General features: G+C 58.5%; 1 protein-coding gene across 2 annotated transcripts in view; it reads right to left on the bottom strand.

Annotated features, from left to right (window-relative positions):
- Window positions 1-17,300: 17,300 nt before the first annotated feature.
- The window catches only part of Thbs2 (thrombospondin 2), a 49,960-nt gene continuing 46,727 nt past the window's right edge, over window positions 17,301-20,533 (bottom strand). For both annotated transcript variants that reach the window (XM_077109616.1, XM_077109617.1), the window contains one exon: window positions 17,301-19,277. In XM_077109616.1, the coding sequence (XP_076965731.1) occupies window positions 19,270-19,277 (8 nt within the window). In that variant the 3' untranslated portion in view covers window positions 17,301-19,269. The remainder of the gene's footprint in view (window positions 19,278-20,533) is intronic.

Here is a 20,533-nt window from a genome sequence, read left to right as displayed (position 1 = left end):
TCTGCCGGGTGAGTTGGCATCCAGAGACCCAGGGCGTACAGTCCTGTACTGGAACCAGTGATGTGAGGAGTGGGACTCGGTCCTTGTGAAGTGGCCCCCCTTTCTCCACAGAAAAGCCCTCTTCCCCACGGCTGATGTTAGGACTGTCAGCAAGAGAGTCCACTGTGGATAAACTTCCTATTTTCATGTCACCCTGCTTACTTGGCCACTGGCCGGGAAGACACCAGCACTCCAGGTGCTGGACACCCCCTTACTAGTTATCACAAACGCATCCAGTATAGTACGAAGAACTGTGCAAACAAGGCCTCTGACTTGAGCTGGGCTTCACAGAGATGTCTACATTTTTAAGTTACAAATGGGCCCATGGTAACAGCTGGCAGGGGAGGAAAGAGAGGGGAGAAGAAGCTCCCCCCTTCTCAGGTGCTGTCCTTGGAGGGTTAACTTGCCCAGAACAGTGAGAGAAAAAGCTGCATTTATGTGAACTTCTGCAGACTGTGAACTTCTGAGCCCTCCCCTTACATGCTGGGTATAAAACTCTGAAACTCCCTGAACTCGGGGTGCAGGGGATTGACTGATTACAGCAAAAGCTGTGCCCTCTGAGCCTGGCTGCAGCCAGATAAAACTGTTTCCTGCCGTCTTCGGTGCCTTGCCTCGTCTGTCCCTACAACATTTTCTCTCAACAACCTGGTAGCAGAGCTAATAATTATACTTAGGCCACGTGTGCAGAGCCATTAGGGGCGTTGGGGTGACCAGTTTGCAGGCAGAAGATGTGGGCCTCGTGTCCTCTGATGTCCATTTGACTGGCTTTCCAGTTGCATGCTCTTCCTTGAGCACTAAATGAGGGCCAAGTGTCTACTGCTGTGCTGGGGTCCCAGAGCTTCAGGACACATCACTGCCTCGCGGAGACCACCTGGCCTCGCTCGCGGACGATCCTGCCAAATGTCCACAGGCATGCCGGTCACCTTTACACCTGAGGAAGATTGAGGCACGGCAGACGGGACACCCTGGGCCTTTTCCTCCCCAAGGTGCCTCCAGAGGGGGCTGAGGCTGCAGGCAAGGAGCCACACCTGGAGGCCGGCTAAGAGGGAGCAGGACCCTGGGCTCCCGAGGGGCAAGAGGGGAGTAGATGCAGGGGTGGCAGATGCAGGGCAAGACGGGAGCCCTGCTTCCAGGAGTTTGAGAGCTAAGCCCAGCAGAAAGGAGGCGTGTGGCTCAGGAGGCAAAGGCCTTACTTCAGCTTAAAGTTTGGGTTTGTGTGGAATTTGGATGGACGTGTGCTGGAAAAATCTATTGCCAAGAGCCATTTGGAGAAGGATTATCTTGACATTGGTCTGCCACCAAATATCAGGCTGGCGAGCCGTGGCTGGGGCTGGCCCTGAGCACCAGGGCGTGTCCTGCTGCTGCTTGAACGATGTGGCAGCCTCGCCACCCGCCACCACAGGAAAGGGAGGGCGGGAAGTGGGGAGAGAGCTGGTGCTATGTTGCAAAATGAGCTAAGAAGAGGCAAATTTCCAGCAACTTTGTCTGGCCAAATTATACTTTGGGGCTTCTGTCTTTATTTTAAGCTCAAATTATTTGATAATCTCCTGAAAATACATCATCTCGCAATTTGTTTTTAATACCACGTCCATAACCTCTCATAATATCTAAAAATGTTTTCTCCCTTTGGATAAATAGAGAGATAAATATTGTTCAGTTAAGGTAAAATACTGAATTATTTTTATGTATCTCCCTTAAACACAGCTTTTATTCGTGAGAGACCTCACCGTGGACGGCACTTTGAAGCCAGCAGACTCCCATGTGCACCGTGTCTGACAGAGCTACCAGACTGTGGGGCAGAGGCCTTACACCCATGTGCACCCAGGGACCGGGGACTCAGGCCAGGCAGGCAGTGGCAGAGCCCGGTATCGCCCGAGTCAGTTTTGCATGACTGCAACAAACACCGGAGGCAGGCAGACTTCATAAAGAGCAGAGGTTCATTTGGTTCACAGGTTTAGAGGCTGAAAGTCCAAGACTGGGCTGTCCCGCTGGTCTGACCCCTGAGAGGGCCCTGGCTTCCTCACGGCCAGGCCAAGGGCATCATGGTGGGCCAGCCTTCAGGGGAAGGACAGGCGGAGCTCAGTCACGACTCGCTCCCCCAAGAAGGCAGAGTCCCAGGAGCGCCTCTTACTCCCTCCCTAGGCTGTGACCGCGACTTCCCGTGGGTCCTGCTCCTAGAAGCTCGTATCCCAACACCCTGGGGGCCGAACGGACAACACCACCATCCTGGGCAGACTGCACGCAGCCAGGCAGCAAGAGCAGCGGGTGCCTGGCCCCGCTTGCGGCTTCGATGTGGGCCCACCAGGGAGGCTCTGTGTTCCCTGAGACGGAGGAGGGAGAGCAAAACAGAGACCCACTAAGGAGCATCCTCCTCAGCTCAGGTCACGTTCCCAGAGACGCTGGGCTGGTTGAAGTCAATCAAAGTACACATTCTAAAACTCACCTTTAAGCCCCAAGGCTTAACTCGCAGAAGATAGTCTCCAACACAGCCCAAAGCAACAGCTGCAGCCCTAGCTCAGCCCTGTGGGGATGAGGTGCTCAGCAGGGGTCACAGCCCGCAGGTGTCTGCCCCAGTGTGCTACGCGCCAGGCTCCCTGTGACCGCACCCCGCCTCGCCTGGAGGTCAGCAAGCGGCTTTCACCGCCACCTCAAGACGAGTGGGGGATGGTGGGGGATGGTGTTTCCTGTCCCTGTCACCTGCTGTTGTGGAGGATCTGCTCCCCTCAAGAAGGGGCATCGGGTGGCCCCACCCAGAGGCAGGAGGTCCTCAGGAGCTCAAGGGCAGCACTTGGTGGCCACCTGGGATGTTTGTCTCTGGGAAGGGCCATGCCTCCTTCCATTCCCAAATACCATGCCACCCATGGGGTGCGGCGCCTGGGGGCAAAGGCCACCTCCTCCGCCCACTGGTCCACCTGAGTCCTGCTCTGCTGGACTTGCAGGAAGCAAGAGCAGCACAGCGCTGCCGGCACTTCCCAGTGGAACCATCTAGAGCTCTCTCAGAGCCACCAGGGCCAAGTGAGCAGCAGCAGCCTGACCTGGAGGTTAGCAAATGGCACGAGACTTTGGGCTCCAAAACCAGGTTAAATCCACTGACCCCCTTGGACACTGCCAATCTGTGGACTGTGACCCCAGCTCTCCTGTCAGAGCCAGGGCGGCGCTGCGTTAGGGATAAAAGCAGTGGACTGCCTCTCCTCTTCAGGGACCAGGTCCAACTAGTCTCAGCACCACACAGAGCCATCCGGCCAGATGCTGTCCCCGGAGCTGTGACAGGACCTGCGTGACAAGACCTCCATGCTGGGTTCACTCTGCTGGGGCTCCCCCACCCTCACCTTGCCTGCCTCTGAACCTGGCATGATGTTCTGCCTGAGCTCCGAGCGCCGCTGGACTCACAGCTGGACGCCACGCCCAGCCTCCCCTCCCCTGCTGGACAGCGGGCCTGCACTGAAGCCCTCCAGGGGCTGCGGGAGTAACTGCTGACCGCCCGCATGTCCTCCACCCAGCAGGGCCAGGCTGGTGGGCTCTGGCTGCCACTCTGCTCTGCTCACGGGTTCTGTGGGTCACAGGAGGTGTTCAGTAGCTGCAGCCAGGAGGTTTCTGAGGGAGAAATCTGTAGAGGAAAAGCTCTCTTCGTGACCCAAGGAGGAAGGGGGTCACAGGCAGAGTTTGCCAAGGACAGGTGACAAGGGTCCGCCGAGCCTTCCGAACTAAAGCAGCTGGGGACAGGAAGAGCAAGAGAGGAGGGAGATGGCCACCAAGTCTGACAGTGGCCAAAGGTGTCCGAGGGGACGTGCCTGTGCCATGCAGCAGGACGCACACGCTCTTCCCCCAGACCTCCAGCTCACGCGGGCTCTGGCTGCGCCCCGGGGCTCCCTTGGTTGTCTGGGTTTGACGGTTTTCCAGTGGGGTTGAGAGCTGGGCTGGGGAGGGTCGGGGAGCACGGGAAAAGGAGAATTCCTCACACAGATCAGCAGATGCAGGACAGGATGAGGTGGGGTCACCCGTCAGGAGATCCCTGGGTGGGTTCCCCAAAGGCTGATCTGGAGAGGCCTGGACACACGCACATGCTGTGAGGGCGACAGACGGACAGGCCATCTCACCAGCACCTCTCACATATCTGTCCTTCTCACGTCCACCCATCCGTCCACTATCATCTCCACCCGTTGTCCACTCCACCTGTCATTTTCTGGCCATTTATCTCTATTATTTATCTCTCACCTCTGTGTCACCTCCTTCTAAAACTGAGCAAAGGCAGCAGCCCCCAGGACCCCTGGACACAGAGAAGACCTCGGTGACAAGACTCTGCAGGAAGGAGGAGAGGACTCAGGTGGGTGTCCTCTCCCCGTGATCCAGCTGAGCTGTCCAGGTGCCAGGTGGGCGCTGAGGGGCCACTTGCACCATGAGGCTAATAAATATTTATTAAGAACTAACTTTGGGCCAGATTCTGTGCCAGGCTTTGGACATAGACAGGGAAACAGGTGGTTTCATAAGTATTGATTGAAATGCTAACTGTCATGGAGGAGACGGGGTGGCTGAGCACCCTGGGCTGGGCAGTGCGGGTGGACGGCACTGGTGAAGAGCCCCAGCTCTCAGGCCCACTGTTGTTCCAGCCGACTTCGCAGTCCCATCTCAGGCTAGTGCAGATGCGGGGAGTCTGCCTGTCGGGCCGGGTAGGAACCCATGTTCCCTGTGTGTGCCCCTCCATCTCCCAAGGCCTTGCCCTCCGCTGCATCCAGGCACAGAGGAGAAGGAAGAGAATGCATTTCTTCCACTGCAGGGTGTGCAGGCCTGGCCGGGAAGAGGCCTAAATCCACACACAGGTGCACACGGGTACACACACGGGCACATGCGCACACACGGACACACATGTGCACACACATGCACCATGGGTCTCTCTCCCCTGTCCAAGACTCAGGCCTTTCGGGCTCGCGTGGTCTCTCTGGCCATCAGATGGAGGAGGGAGGGATGACCGTTTGCTCAGGGCAGGAACACACTGCCTCTTCCCCGCATGGCAGGGGCTTGGACGGAGGGGATGGACCAAGGCCCCCCAGGAGGCAGGACTGGAATGGCTTGGAGGTGGCCAGATGAGGGGCCTGGGGAGGGGAGGGGCTTCTGGGAAGACCCTCGGGTTTCCTGGGGTTTCAGGTGGTCACACAGTGTCTGGGGCCACTGCAGTGAGTGAGGAACAGCTCGCAGGAGGCCACTCCAAAGCCACCCCCAAAGGCCCCCGTCTCCTGAGACTTACTTGAGAACTCGTGGTCCTGCGGAGTCCGGCAACCACACGGTCTCCAGGAGGCTTGCCCTGCAGGCCAGAGCAGGGCCAGTCTGTCTTCCCTGAGGCTGGCCACAGGGCAGAGGGTGCAGGCTCATCCGACTGAAGGCCTTGCAGAAGCCTGTGTCCTGTGGGGTGTCGTGTCCCCTACGGGGCTCCGCTGCAGAAGGCTCCCTGTCCCCCAGTAGCTCTGGCCTTGGAAACGCTGCGCTGAACACACAGCAGCAGAGTTATGGCCACAGGAGTGCTCTGCAGCCTCCAGGAGCAGGGAGCCTTCAGCGGTCTGCGTGACCAGAACAGATGTGTGTGCGCGTGTGTGTGCGCACGTGTGTGTGCGTGTGTGCGTGCGTGTGACTGTGTGTGCTCTCCCACAGATGCTAACATTTGTGCACACTTCCTCAGAGGGCAGCTGCTGTCTCCTCTGGGGACAGGAAGGGGTTGACAGTACAGAGAGACGGCCGCCTGAGGAGCCTAGGCTGCCTCCTGCACGTGGCCGAGTTTCGGTCAGCCGAGGCCTGTCAGCTTCTTTCCAGGGCCGCTCAGTTTTATGACCCTGGTTTCTGCACTTCCCTGGTCAGCAGAGTCTGTGTTACATGACCCTCTGCAGTGGGTTGGGCTTGCTGGCGTGCCAGGGGCCGGAGTTGACCTCAGGAGTCTGAGCTGTGCCCGCTCCTCAGAGGGCGCCGGGTCCTTGGTGAGCAGGCTGCTCTGCGATCCACCAGCTCCAGTGTCCTCAGCTGTGAGCTCGGGCATGGGCACGGAAAGGTGGCTGCAACAGCTGTGCTAGACCCAGCATCCCTGCTCTGGGTGTGGGCACGTGGGGTTTGGTAGATCTACTGCCACCTGACTGCTTCCTCCTGACCCTGCGTGGCTCTCTGGCAGGAGTGTGCACGGCCGAGCCGCAGCTGATGGTCAGCATGCTGCCCCCTCTGTGGCCAGGCTCACCCACACCGTTGCTAAGATCTTGGAGCTTTGATCCACACAGGAGCTGGGTTAGCAGGTGGCTCTGGTGGGCAGAGCTGTGAGGACTGGGAGCGGCCGGGGTGCGCACGCCCTTCCTCTCTGCAGCAGCGTAGAGAGCCTCCTGCACAGGAGTCCCCAGGTGAGGCCGTGCCCCATCCGCCAGGACGGGGGCCAGGTACAGGAGGAATACACCCCGCCTCCTACTCCCTGGGCCTGTCTTGGGAGGTTTCGGATTTCGGCACTTGAAGAGTTTGCTGTTCCACATCCACGATTCCTGTCACACCCCATTAATCTCAGTCCTTCCTCTTGCTCCTGGAAGACACGGGTGTGGGTGTCACCACCACATTGGTCCCGGCCTCTCAGCGCTTCTTAGGAGAACATCACAGTTCTCAGGACACATAAGGCGGGTCACAGTATCCAGTCCACGCAGGCCAGTGGAAGGACTGAGCTGCCGGGCTGCCCTTCCAAGACTGCCCTGTACATCCTGGCCAGTCCTGCTCATGGCCACCCAACTCCGGCAGCCACAGCTCCACACACACGGGCCACCGGATCCGTGTCTTGGTGACTTTCCATCTGGGAGGGACAGGCATCAGGGCAGCCTATGCAACTCCAGCACATTTGTGGAATCAAAGTGGGCTTTCCTCAGAGGAAGTCTGCTGGCGAGAATCAGGCTGAAGGGCAGCGCCCCTTCATGTTCTCCATCACGGATGGGCACTTTAGTCCCTTCTGGAGACAGTCGCCGTTCAGAACAGGAATTCAGCCTCATGTTTCCTAGTTGACATCTGGTGGTACAGGTTCCTTATTTTATCAAATGTCTTAAGTTACCTTCATAAAAACCAGAAAGCAAATGAGAACCCACAGCAGTGCGCACATACTTCTGTGTGGCTGTCACTTCGGTCCCCCCACCAGCACCTCCTCGTCCCCTGACCTGTGACCAGCACCCTCCATGATCTCCTATACCAGGAGTCGCAGGTGAGATGGGGTGGGTCTTTCGATTCTGTCAACACCTGGATACAGCCAGTTGCACCTGTCCTACAAAAGCCAGTCCACATAAAAACACACACAGCAGCCCCAAGGAGCGCGTCATGGGGTCAGTGCAGGGTCCCTCTCTGTCCTTCTGTGGCTGGAAGACCTCTGAAGGACGTGCTGGGACTATGCTTACTGGTTCTTGCTTTTGGCACGGGGATAGGTGAATCCCCTTCACACCTGGCCCCCAGGTCTATCCTGGGAAACCCAGGAAGCACCGTCCCCCTCTGCTCCTGAGAGGGTCCCTCACGGGGGAAGCTGCACTTCCATCTCAGACGCTTGCTGCTGCGGCACGGCTCGGCGCAGACTTGTGCAGATGGCTTCACAGATCTGCCACGCTGCACCCACGTGTGCTGGTGCGCCTGGAGCAGGTGGGGATGTCAGCACCTCGCGCCAGCGACGGCTCCCTGTCCAGGAGGTGTGCTGCTGACCGGCTAACACGCCCCTCGGCAACACCCTCCACATTCCCTCTTAGCCCGGAGTAGACCTGAGATTGAAAGATCGACCTTGAAGGAACCGTAGAAACGGCCGTGCAGGCGTCAAATCCGTAGTCATCTGAAAGTGAGCATCCTGTGCTGGACCTCGAGTAGAAAAACCCATTTTAAGCCCAGGATTTAGCTTGTTTCTAGGAAAATATTAATGGAGACAGTTTTATATAAAATAATGGAGAAAAGATGTGACACGCAGGGCACCTCCTGTGGAGTACTGGGTGTCCCCTGTGCTTGCTTTCTGTCCCATGCTGATGTCCACTTTTCCATCCAGTTGAGGTCCAACTGCTGTTTTGTGGCCACATCAGACTCTGTGAGCCTGAGCCCTCGGGGGAGCCCTCGGGGGGAGCCCTTGGGCCTCCTTCAACTGCAGCAGAGGAGAGACCCACCTCCAGCTCCCGGGTCTGCTTTTCCAAAACACACTGGCGTTTGTGTGCAGCAGGGTCTGGTGCGGGTGCCTGCAGGGGCCAGTGCACGGGAGCCACAGACTGACCACAGGGCTTGGCCACAGAGGCCAGGACCCAGGAAAAGGGCCCTCCTCGAACTGAAGGCAGAGTGCCAGACCCTGGAGGTGGAAGGCAGGTGGCACTCGCAGCCACAGCAGAGGGGCACCAAAGCCCACACTCTGGCTTCGGGGAGCCGCAGCTGTCACTGTGGGCAAGAGGGGTGGGCTCTGAGGGACTCTGCCTCCTGGCCCTCCTGGGCCTGATGTACAGCCACAGGGCAGAGTCAGTGGCCAATTCTGACCAGGCCTGGGTCTGGTACTGATGGCCCACAGGAGCAGTGTGCTGGGGACGCAGGGATCAAGTGCTGGGTGTGAGATTCCTCACCCACAGCAGAGTCGTCACCTGCCGAAGGACAGGGCCTTTTGATGCTCGCACCATCTGCACGTTGCCACCCAGAGCTTCGCTTACAAGGACCAAAATGTGATGGTTCCCACAGACACTCGCAGGCGTGGGGACAGGTTTGCTGCTGATGTATGACACTTCGGGGGGCCTGTGGCCTAGCAGAGCCCTTCCCGGCCCAGCCTCTTGGCTTCTCCTTGACTTACCAGTGCTGCCTGGGGCCGACTGCCGGGCTGCTTTACATAGAAGACCCTCCGGAGGGAGCAGGAAGCAGACCTGAGGAGCCTGCTGGGGCCGGGCCTTCTCTTCGTGGCCACGTGGACAGGAGACTCAGCAGGCGGGGCTGCCTGTGTGCCCACCTCTGCCTCCGTACCTCAGGGCCTGGAACTCAGTGCCACCCGGGCAAGGTGGCCTGGTGGGAGGGGGAGCCAGGCTCTTCAGTTCCCCAGACTCCCTGAGGCCAGGGGTAGCCATTCCTCCACGCTGGGCTCCCTGACCTTCATGACACTGGAGCCCCACCCCTGGGGCAGGGTAAGGCTTGCTCGAGAGGCCTGCACCTCCGGCCGCGCCTCAGCCGCCCCGGCCTCTCAAGCCCGGAGTCCAGCACTACACATTTGGGGAAGTCCTGGTTTCTGCCCAAAGTCTCCTGGGGTCGCTCAGCTGGGATGAGTCCTGTCCGCAGTCAGGAATGTCTCCCAGCCCTTCCCTGGAGGGCCATTCCGTCTCTCAGGGCCCCGGGGTGAACCGGGCAAGAGTCGGGACATGCTGTGGGAGCCTGTGTGTGGCCATCCAGGCTGAGGCCCTTCCTGCCCTGGATCACCATCGTGAGCTTTTCTGGGAAACCCTGGTGCCTGAGGAAACTCACGGAGGTAAGTGCTGAGTTTCAGTTTCCTATCAAGTAAAGGCCAGAACAGTCTTAGGAGCTGTCGGGAACCACAGACAAGCTGCTGACTGTGTTTCAAAGAAATATTTTTCAGTCATGTTTGGCCAGAAATGCTGTCGCTGTTTTGGTTGGGAGCTCTCCTTGAGTAGGAATACTGGATCAGAGAGGTGGAGGTGCTTCGCTTTAAAATCAGAGAGCACGCAGACCCAGGGGGGAAGAGCTCCACCGCGCAGTGCCGGGAGATCCTGCAAGGCAGGCGGCTCGGCGGACCACGGGGAGCCAGACCAAAATAGGCCACGTGACAGTGGCTACAGCTGAACCTAAAGTCACAGAAAGCCATGCACCTCCAAACCAGGCCATGGAAGTAGGTGGGCTCTGGGTGACCCCACCTGGCCTCAGTCCTGGTCAGTTCGTGTGAAATGTTGAGACTCCAAGCAGGAAGGATGAAGAGGGCATGCTGGCCTGGGGCAGGCCTCCTGAGTCTGCCCAGCTGCCGGGCCACTGCACCCTGAGGAGAGCCAAGCAGTGGGCCACAGCAACACAGCCGGTGACAGTTTGTGCCTGAAATCGGTGCTTCTTTTTTTAAAATAGTTTTTTAGCTCTCAGTGGACCTTTATTTTGTTTCTTTATTGATATGTGGTGCTGAGAATCGAACCCAGAGCCTCACACAAGCCAGGCTAGTGCTCTACCACTGAGCCCCAGCCCAGCCTGAACCTGGCTTCTTATTTCAGGAGCGGCTGCCTTCACAGAAGTCACCTCACGCCCACACTAAGTCTTGGTATTTTTTTTAAAGAAAGATTATAGAGGCAGCCTGAGTGTCTGAGGGTCAGGACGGGGGCCCTGATCCTTGGCTACCTGCTTTGCGACCTCACTGCCCACCGCTCAGCCCCTCTCAGGGTCTCCACCTGCAGAGGGCCAGTGCACTTTTGTGGACCAGCCCCCCGCTGTTGGAATCGGGGGAAGAGGAGCCGTCAGGGCGGCTCTCCTTTGCCTAATTGGATCATGCTCCTCCGAGTGCCTTTCCTTCCATCTGGATTGCACTTGGATAGCCATTTCCCTTTTCACCGTCTCCTTCCTAACTAGGGTCTGGAGACGGGGTGGCAGGGAGGTGGGGGATGCAGGCTCCGCAGGTTGACTGCCCTCTGCTGAGCTGGCTGCCGGCTTCCCGCTCAGGCCAAAGACCCCACTGGGCCTCCGCCCTCCGTGGCTACACCTGAGCTGAGACGCGCCCTGCCTTGGCCCTTCTGCAACCCCAACAGGAGACAAGCAGGACGGCCTCCCCGCTGGAGGTGCCCGCAGCCGCCCAGCACTCCTTGCTCAGCCCCCTGTGCCCGCAGCCCCCAGCACTCCTTGCTCAGCCCCCTGTGCCCGCAGCCCCCAGCACTCCTTGCTCAGCCCCCTGTGCCCGCAGCCCCCTGGGCCCAACCCTGTGCCCGCAGCCCCCAGCACTCCTTGCTCAGCCCCCTGTGCCCGCAGCCCCCAGCACTCCTTGCTCAGCCCCCTGTGCCCGCAGCCCCCAGCACTCCTTGCTCAGCCCCCTGTGCCCGCAGCCCCCAGCACTCCTTGCTCAGCCCCCTGTGCCCGCAGCCCCCTGGGCCCAACCCTGTGCCCGCAGCCCCCTGGGCCCAACCCTGTGCCCGCAGCCCCCCGGGCCCAACCCTCCCTCAGCCCCCAGCACTCCTTGCTCAGCCCCCTGTGCCCGCAGCCCCCTGGGCCCAACCCTGTGCCCGCAGCCCCCTGGGCCCAACCCTCCCTCAGCCCCCCTTGGGAGGAACGTGTTTTCCCCGCCCCTCGGCCGCGCCTTCTGCCCCCCACTGTCCCCTCCTGAAGATGGCCAACCCCTCCGCTCCCTGGAAACCCTCCTGCGAGTCTTCCTCCATCTCCCTTCTCCACCACACCTGGCTCGTCACCAGCGCTGCCTTTGTGTCCACAAGTACCATCAGCGATGGCCTTCTGCAAGGTGGAGGGACTCGTGCAGCCCCCACCAGGCAGCAGGCCTACCACTCAGAGCCACACGTGGCACCCTGGGCCCTCAGCCCTCACTCGGCCTCGTCCCCAAGGTCAGCAACAGGTGGACTGGGGACTGTGTCCCACTTGGGACACTGCGGACCCATCAATCCATGGCAGGCCCATGCAAAAAGAAGCGCTGGGCAAGCAGCCCTCCCATCGGTGCAGACTGCCCCTAGGCCTGTCCCAGGGAGGCCGGAGCTGGGGAGGGGAGGAAGGACTCCATGCCCAGCTGGACAGGGATCACCAGGCCCACACCCAGGAGCTGCCAAGTCCCACTTGGCTCTGCAGAAGGGTTAATCAGGTCTGTGTGACACAAACCCTTCTGTCCTTGGCTAGGAAGGCTGTCAGCACCAAGGGGCGGAGCGGAGCTGACCAAGGGACAGTGTCTGAAACTGCAGCTTTTGACAGGAGACACTGTGCCTTGGTGGCATTACGATTCTTGCAGCCTGAAGTCAGTTTCTGTCCCTTATGCTGGGGGTCAACGTTCCTCAACAGATAATGCAGAGCCTCCAGGGAATCTCGAAGCCATGTGCAATGCAGGTGGGAACTCAAAGGTGAGGCTCCGGGAGGCCCCCTGTGACAGGTGTGGCGGGGAGGAGCCCAGCTCTGCGGTGTGCAGTGGTGGATGGACAGCTCAGAGACCAGAGACTGCTGTCCCCTCCACACCCACACACCAGTGCTGTGAGTGGTCACTCACGGCTCTTGTTGGAACCCAGGACACAGTGTGGGGACTCGCTCAGTGTCACCCAGGACAAATCGAAGTTCTTTCCCTTTGCAGGAAAACCTGCAGAGGGGCGATGGGAGGGGTGCTCCGCAACCTGTGCTGCTCCCGAGCCCTCTCTGACCCGAGCCTCCGTGCCTGGGCAGCCTGTGCCTCTGACAGTTCCCACCTCTAATGGTGGAGTCCCCCACATTTCCTGCCTCATGTTTTCCTTCACTTCTTCAGCTTACAGGTCGATGTAGCCCGGATTTCAGGGCCATTCCAGCACCGAGTGGGGGGGCTGACAGGTGAACGCCCACCCTCAGCTCCGTCTTTGGAGGAACCGAGCTTCAATGGTCACTGCACTGGCAGCCTCTCAGGGATGTGCACCGAGGCTGCCTCTCCCTTTCAGCTCCTTGGCCCTGCATCCTGGGCACCTCCAGAGTCAACGGGGTCACCCAAGCCAGGGCCTTCTCTGCTGTAGTCATAGGGACCATGGTCATCGGGTCCCCAGAGAGCGACCCAGCTGGGTGTCGGCACTGCGAAGCCCTCCCCGGCCCGGAGTCCTCGCCTCCTGCTGCGGCCTCCCACCCACACAGTGACCGCAGGGAGCCTGGCCGAGCCTTCCAGGAGGCCTTCCTTTGCAAGGTCACTCCCAGGGCACTTGGTTGAGATCTGCTTAAACTCTGCAGCATCCCATTCAGAGATTCCTGCACGGGGAGGTGACCCTTTGCAATGCTGACCTCATCCATCCCCACCCAGGCCTCTGCGTCCCGCCCACGTCCTGCTCAGAGGCTTCCCACAGCTGGCCAGGCAGCGTCTCACAGACCGTCCCGGGGGCTGGCCACAGCAGGAGCTGGACGATGCCTGGTCACGGGGCGGAGAGCCACGTGCCTCCAGCCCCAGGGCATGGAGATGAACCACGGTGTCCCTTCCAACTGCCCTGTCCTCTGCCCAGGTCTATTCTCACCAAACCTAACGGGAAAGAGGTGACATTACAAGAGGCTCCTGGACAACCCCACCCATTAGGGGCAGCACCACGCACAGCACCCATAGTCGCACATCACCACCCACAGCACCATAGTCGCACATTACCACCCACAGCACCATAGTCGCACGTCACCACCCACAGCACCATAGCCGCGCGTCACCACCCACGTCTCCCATAGCCGCACGTCACCACCCACAGCACCATAGCCGCGCGTCACCACCCACGTCTCCCATAGCCGCACGTCACCACCCACAGCACCATAGCCGCGCGTCACCACCCACGGCACCATAGTCGCACGTCACCACCCACAGCACCATAGCCGCGCGTCACCACCCACGTCTCCCATAGCCGCACGTCACCACCCACAGCACCATAGTCGCACGTCACCACCCACGGCACCATAGTCGCACGTCACCACCCACAGCACCATAGCCGCGCGTCACCACCCACGTCTCCCATAGCCGCACGTCACCACCCACAGCACCATAGTCGCACGTCACCACCCACAGCACCATAGCCGCACGTCACCACCCACAGCACCATAGCCGCGCGTCACCACCCACGTCTCCCATAGCCGCACGTCACCACCCACAGCACCATAGCCGCGCGTCACCACCCACGTCTCCCATAGCCGCACGTCACCACCCACAGCACCATAGTCGCACGTCACCACCCACAGCACCATAGCCGCACGTCACCACCCACAGCACCATAGCCGCGCGTCACCACCCACGTCTCCCATAGCCGCACGTCACCACCCACAGCACCATAGCCGCGCGTCACCACCCACGTCTCCCATAGCCGCACGTCACCACCCACAGCACCATAGCCGCACGTCACCACCCACGGCACCATAGTCGCACGTCACCACCCACAGCACCATAGCCGCGCGTCACCACCCACGTCTCCCATAGCCGCACGTCACCACCCACAGCACCATAGCCGCGCGTCACCACCCACGGCACCATAGGAGACAGGAACTCCGCGCTCCTCCTCCTGGGCTGTCCCTTACTTTGAAGACTGACTCAGGTGTCGTGAGCTTGAGCTCACCACTCTCCTCACAAGCTGGCACACTCGTGGTGCATGCTCACAAGTGCGTGTGTACCCTGTGCGCACACACAACCTGCAGCCAGCCCTGCATCTCGGCCTGGGCAGGACCGCGGGCCTGGACTCCGGCCTGCAGCCTGCTATGGCCAGGGACCTCCTGTTCAGCGTGTGTCAGCACAAGACCCTCTGAGTGGCCTGTCCCTCGGTGGACTTGGTGGCTTTTCCCTGTGGCAGTGACAGGGCTAAGTGAGCATCCTGCAAGACTCTCTGGGGTCAGCACCCCAGAGACAAGCCTCCTTTCACACTACAGGCCGCCTCTCATGACCTGTGTGTGTTGACCAGTGGCAACATGGTGCTGGCTGGCAGTGGACCCCAAAGCTCGGGCCTCACAGTTTGGGCACGGGTGCTCTTCTAGGGGCCTCCCCCACTGGCAGAGATGTCCCCACCTGCCTTGGCCGCATTGTGGAGCACCGTGGACCAGCCCAGAGGGCACCGGCCACGCTGTCGGGTCATCAGATGAAGTCGAGCCAAGGTCTGGTGGTGTGAGACCCACTGGCCTTTAGACACACCCGGGTCCCAGGAGAGTGAGGTGCCCTCTCTCCACAGGCCTTGCCCATCCTTCTGATCAGCCATGGAGCCCGAGCTCGCCTCCCGGCACGGAGGAAGGTAAGGGAGACCCAGACCAAGCTGTCCACGGGCTGCAAAGCAGAGCCCAGGCCCAGGCCGGCAGCACTGCAAACCCCAACAGGCGGCCGTCTGTCAACGCCCCTCATTTCCTGTCAAGGAAAGGCATGATTATTCTGGCAGAAAAGAGCAGATTCCCAAAGCCAAACCAGAGAAGAAATGGAATTCCTCAGAAAAAACTCCAGATGACCCTCAGCTGCTGTCCAGCACCCTGTGCAGGGCACAGACTCCGTGACGCTGATGGAGGAGGCGCAGTGCTTGCTGCCCCACGGGTCCAGAGCTCGGCGCGGCCAGCCGTGAGCCTGCGCTGTGTCCCCAGCCTCAGCCCCCGGGCGAGCACCGAGGGAGTCACCCAGACACAGACTCCAAACACCACCTGTGCCCGGTGTCCTTCCTGGGGTGATCACGTCCACACCGAGGCACGCCCGTGTGCAGGCAGAGGCTCCCATGAGCCTGCTCACACAGGCACGCACGCTTGCCTGCCACACACACGCTACAGCTGCGCCCCGCGGTGTCCCCAGAGCATCCTGGAGACGCAGTATCACACAGGCACGTGACAGCTGCGCCCTGCGGTGTCCCCAGAGCATCCTGGAGACGCAGTATCACACAGACACGCGACAGCTGCGCCCCGCGGTGTCCCCAGAGCATCCTGGAGACGCAGTATCACACACACGCGCGACAGCTGCGTCCCGCGGTGTCCCCAGAGCATCCTGGAGACGCAGTAGCTCCTTCGGAGGGAGGTCACAGCGCCTTGGGGAAACAAGGACAGCTTCCCTCCAGAAATCCCCCAGGCGCTCCGTGTGCCCTCTGTGCTGCAGGGCCAGCGCCTCTGGTCACACTCACGGTGTCCCCGGCAGCCGGGGCTCTCGGGACCCCAGAGAGCGCCCCGTGGACCTCTGCTGGAGCTGCCCACCTTCCCCTTGGCCCCACCCTTTCAGCACCCCTTCCCCAGCTGTTCTCCCTTCTGTTTCAAGTGGGAGAGGTCCTGCGCTGCCCCCAGTCAGGGGAGGAGAGGATGTCTGCAGAGGGAGAAATAAATCCACTGAATGAAGAAACGAGTTTATCTAAACAACTTGAGAGCAAGTAAGTGGCTCCAAGGTGAAACGGGAGAGTTTTATTGTTCTTCTCTCCCCTCCCCCACTGACCCTAGGATCACACTTCTCAGTGTGGCTTCCCTGCAGCCACAGGGTCCTTTCTGCAGAGTGACCACAGAAGAGAGCCCTCCTTGCAGAGTGTGGGCTGCACTCCCAGAGCCACGGCGGGTGTGGAGATGAGGGCCCAGGGCAGAGCGGCAGGGACCCCCTGGGTCCTGCAGGACCAGCACTCACCACGCAGACTTCTCACCTCTGTCCCTGAGGCACTCAGTCCAAACCCCACCCCTGTGGTGTCCCCTGGTAAGGCACCAGTGAGCAGGCAGGAGAGGCTGCCAAGGGCTCTGCGTGGACTCTATGGGAACCCTGGAAATGCTCACAGGCCACAGACTGCAGGCCACTCCACAGACCGCCGAGCCGTGGCAGCAGCAGAGACGGCAGTGTCCCTCCTGGGAAGCTCTGGCTCCCAGGGACACCTCATCCTGGGGGGACAGACACTGAGCATTCGCCCTGAGCCTGGGCTCCGAGGTCCTGGGGCTGTGGAAGAGAGGTGGTCAGAGCCTGGTGTGTGCACACGTGGGAACGCACTGCGTGGGCGAGACCCCAGCTCTGGGCCTCGCCAAGCATGCGCGGACACTTTTTTGTTTCTTAGGTAAGATGTGCATTCAGCTTCCTTCCAGGACTCCCCAGTCCCGCCCCAATCACTCCCTCGTTGCTCTGTTCCTAGGCTTCCCAGTCTCCTGCACACACACGGAGGCCCGAGCCTTGCCTCCAAGTTCTGCACCCACATCCGCCGCCCACAACTTGGGTGCAGGCCAGCACTCAGACCTGGTCCTGCTGCCGAGGGCCCCTCCCACAGCCCCAGCTCTCACTGCCGGACTCACCCCACTGGCTGCAGTCAAAGTTCTCATGACCTCTGACTTGCTCTCTGTCCCTCCTTGATGGACTCCACCAGGGCACCCAGAAACCCCAGGCCTGCGTTAGTGAGAGGGCCCCGGAAGCATTGCAGCCTCCTGTCCCCTAGACCTTGGGCAGAGCTGGGGCTGGTGTCCTGCACGGCACGGGCCCTTGGGGATAGGTCCTGTTACCTAGAGCTGCAGGGACCATGAGCCTGCCCTTCAGCCTGAGTGGCACGGGCCCCTGTAACCCAGTGACATCTGTCACTTTATGAGAGACAAAACCTCAGTGCTCCTTATTTGGGATTTTCTCCCTTCCCCCCAGCAGAAACCCTGCTAATTCTTTTTAAAAAAGGGAGAGAGATTCATTTATAGAAAACCTTCTTTATAATTTATTTCCCGTTGTTGATCTTTGAAGTATAAAAATGAGGCTCTAACTAAATGCAGGGTTTCAGTGGTGAAATTTTGATCATGTGAACAAATAAATAAATATTTACAATCTTTGCAAAACAAATATTTTCATTAACCTATATGAGAAGCTTGTTTTTTTAAAAAAAGACATAAATAATTTACAAATCATATAGTACATTCTGGGAGTTCACATCTTCATCCCGTACCCTCTCGCCACCTGCCAGCCCCCAGAAGCCTGCACACACTCTGCTCAGCGTCACATTTGATGAAGTGCCCCAGCCCTCGAGGTTCTGGGAAGTTAGGTCCACACAAGCAGAAGTGCAGCAGACAGAGCTGTCACCTTGGAGTAAGCAACGACATACCGCATCAACGTGAAGTGTGTTAGTGGAGACAGAGTGGGTTCCCCCATTAGACACAGACAAGCACCACACGGTCAGACGGGAGGCCCTGCCCCGTGCCAGCCAGCCAGAGAGCTCTCCACGCACCCTGGGGAGGAGTGGGCATGGCCAGTTCGTGCAGAGACCCTGCAGCTCAAAGCAAGGACGAAGCAAACATGTCCATTACTGTGTGGTGGATGGCTGCGTGTGTCTGGCAAGACCCCCTGCTGAATTTTCTTCAGCATCCAAATTAAAAAGTTCAATGTACAGCAGGTAGGTAACAGCAAAAAATGTTGAATTGAAAGTCACTGGTAGCAGTATATATTAAGGTCCCCTTACCAGTTACGCAAGCTACCTGTTAACCCCGTGCCTTTCACATGGTGCCTTAACATGGCGCAGTAACAGTATAAAGCCTCAAATTTAGACAGCAGGTATTTGGCTGTAACTGTGTCTTTATATTATTATGTCCTTGTTACGTGTTTATTTCTTGAAATCATGCTACATACATGTTATTCGGAATGTTTGAAATAAGTTATTGGCAGCTGGAGTGCATTCTTTATTCACTTAATAAATATTAGCCAAACACTTACAGCTGAAACCTTAATGCAATGGGTTCCCAGAATTAGGTAAAAGCGACTTTCCCAGTTTCCAAAACCTAGAGCATGAATCGGGCACCACGTGCACTGGCTGGCTTGCCTGCTTGTCTCTTCCCCAGGAGCAGAGACCAGGCAGAGCCAGGCAGCAGCCCTGTGCAGACAGCAGCCCCATGACGCTGGCCAGGACACTCACCACACTGCCGCAGGACCAGCGGCTAAGCAGAGGCACTTGCTCTGCTGAACTTCCACCCCAGGGAGACTCTACCAGGCCCCAGAGCCAGGGGAGGCCCATTGCTCAGAGGCAGTCCCTCTTGGTGTCCCACCAAGTGTGAGGTTGTCCACTGTGGGCTGGCGGGTACCTGTCGGCTTTTGGAGCAGTTTTCCATAGGTGCTCGGCACCTTGCATCACTCGATGCTGGCCACAGCTGTGTGACAAGCATCTGCTGATCTCTGCCTCATGGGACTGCCCGCACACCTACCTGACCCTCCTGGTGGACCGACCTCAGGGTTTGGTGTGTCAGCGGACAGCACTAACCCAAGAAACGTCAGCACTGGGCGTGGTGGAGCAGGACTTTTCATGCTTAATTTATGTCAACGACCTGTGCACAGCAGCCCTTCAGCTCCATGTGCACATAAATACAGTAAGTACGTTTCCAACGTAAACGTCATTCTTAACAAACAAGAAAAGGCAATGCAGTCTGCTCAAGCTCCACTCTGCGGAGTCCCAACGGTCCTGCCGCTCCCCTGCGCCGGGTCAGATGTTCGGCTCTGGGTTCCCTCAACGTTTGTCCTCTGGAGGCACGTGGACTCGGGGTCGATGCACAAGGTGAAGCACCAGCCAGTTAAGGTTGGAGAACAGGAAGTGTCGTTAAAGAGAGAGAAGCTGCAGTGTCAGGATGGGCCAAAGTGTCTGGGGAACAGCATTCGCATGTGGCTGGGAGTGGCCGTCTTGCCTAGCCATCTGAAAGAAAGCAAGAAGCAGAGTTAGGGTGACTGGGCTGGGAGGCGTTCTACTCCATTTTACCTACACTTCATATATTATTAATTTTAAAATGACATCAGTAGGATGGGTGGATGGGTGGGTGGGTGGGTGGGTGGATGGATGGATGGGTAGATGGATGAATGGATGAGTGAATGGGTGGATGGGTGGATGGATGGGTGGATGAATGGACAGATGGGTGGATGGGTGGATGGATGGATGGGTGGATGGGTGGATGGGTGGATGGGTGGATGGGTGGATGGATGGGTGGATGGGTGGATGGGTGAATGGGTGGATGGGTGGATGGGTGAATGGGTGGATGGGTGGATGAGTGGATGGATGGGTGGATGGGTAGATGGGTGAATGGATGAATAGATGGATGTGTGGATGGATGGATGGGTGAATGGATGAATAGATGGATGTGTGGATGGATGGATGGGTGGATGGGTGGATGGATGGGTGGATGAATGGATGAGTGAATGGGTGGATGGATGGATGGATGAGTGGATGGATGGGTAGATGGATGGATAGATGGATGGGTGGGTGGGTAAATGGGTGGATGAGTGTATGGGTGTATGGATGGATGGATGGGTGGATGGATGGATGGGTGGATGGGTGGATGGGTGGATGGATGGATGGGTGAATGGGTGAATGGGTGGATGGGTGGATGAGTGGATGGATGGGTGGATGGGTAGATGGGTGAATGGATGAATAGATGGATGTGTGGATGGATGGATGGGTGGATGGGTGGATGGATGGGTGGATGAATGGATGAGTGAATGGGTGGATGGATGGGTGGATGGATTGATGGAAACATAGGATGTCGTCAATGTCACCCTAATTAAGGAAAAGAAAACTTTACCAGAAGCAAGCAGAGAAAGTAAGACTCTTGTCTTCCCTCCCTTTTGCTTTACATGAGATTTTCCATGTGCGAACTTTGAGAAGCATCTTGAGTCTCACTTACCTCATCTGTAAAGGCATGGAATTAGACTAGACGACAGTTGAGTTCCCTTCCAGTTTTATGGTATTTAATACACTTGTAGGTGTATAACTAGAAAAAACTCTCTTCCTTCCCTTCCTCTTCCTCCTTCCTTTCTTTCTTCTTCCCTTCATCTCTTCATTTTTTAGCAAGGTCAATCATCTGAAATGCCTTAGAGGCCCAGAAGGTGTGGCCGGCACAGCAAGCTGCAGGCTCTAGTTTGTGGGGTTGAGCCTTATGAATGATCAAAAAGTGTCTG

Source organism: Callospermophilus lateralis, chromosome 6 (assembly GCF_048772815.1).
Source record: "Callospermophilus lateralis isolate mCalLat2 chromosome 6, mCalLat2.hap1, whole genome shotgun sequence".
NCBI lineage: Eukaryota > Metazoa > Chordata > Mammalia > Rodentia > Sciuridae > Callospermophilus > Callospermophilus lateralis.
This window is presented reverse-complemented; position numbering and strand designations above follow the sequence as displayed.